Here is a 388-nt window from a genome sequence, read left to right on the forward strand (position 1 = left end):
AATATATACATATATACATATAATTTATCACAAATGTTAAAAACATATATAATTATAGTTTCAATATTTTGCAAATAAAAATTTATTTAGCGAACTTTCCTAAATATCTTAATTCGTGGCACAGCCAAATTATAGTACTTAAAAGTATAAGACTACCAGATTGATGTGATGCGGCTAATGTTACAGGAACATGATATAATAAAGTCGAAATGCCTAAAAGTACTTGAAGATAAGCAGCACAAAGTACTGCAGCCACAGCTTTTCTTCCTCGATTAGGAAGTTTATATTTACGAGACAAAATACCCAAACATGTTATTAATGCTACGGTCGTAATTCCCTGCATAAATAATGTACATATGAAATAATATAACATTCTTAGTGATATATA

General features: G+C 28.1%; 1 protein-coding gene across 1 annotated transcript in view; it reads right to left on the reverse strand.

Annotated features, from left to right (window-relative positions):
- Positions 1–82: 82 nt before the first annotated feature.
- LOC108684275 (cytochrome c oxidase assembly protein COX15 homolog) overlaps positions 83–388 on the reverse strand; it is a 2,131-nt gene continuing 1,825 nt past the window's right edge. Inside the window, exon 5 of the mRNA XM_018188511.1 lies at positions 83–381. Within this exon, the coding sequence (XP_018044000.1) occupies positions 83–381 (299 nt within the window). The remainder of the gene's footprint in view (positions 382–388) is intronic.

Source organism: Atta colombica, unplaced genomic scaffold (genome assembly GCF_001594045.1).
Source record: "Atta colombica isolate Treedump-2 unplaced genomic scaffold, Acol1.0 scaffold13, whole genome shotgun sequence".
NCBI lineage: Eukaryota > Metazoa > Arthropoda > Insecta > Hymenoptera > Formicidae > Atta > Atta colombica.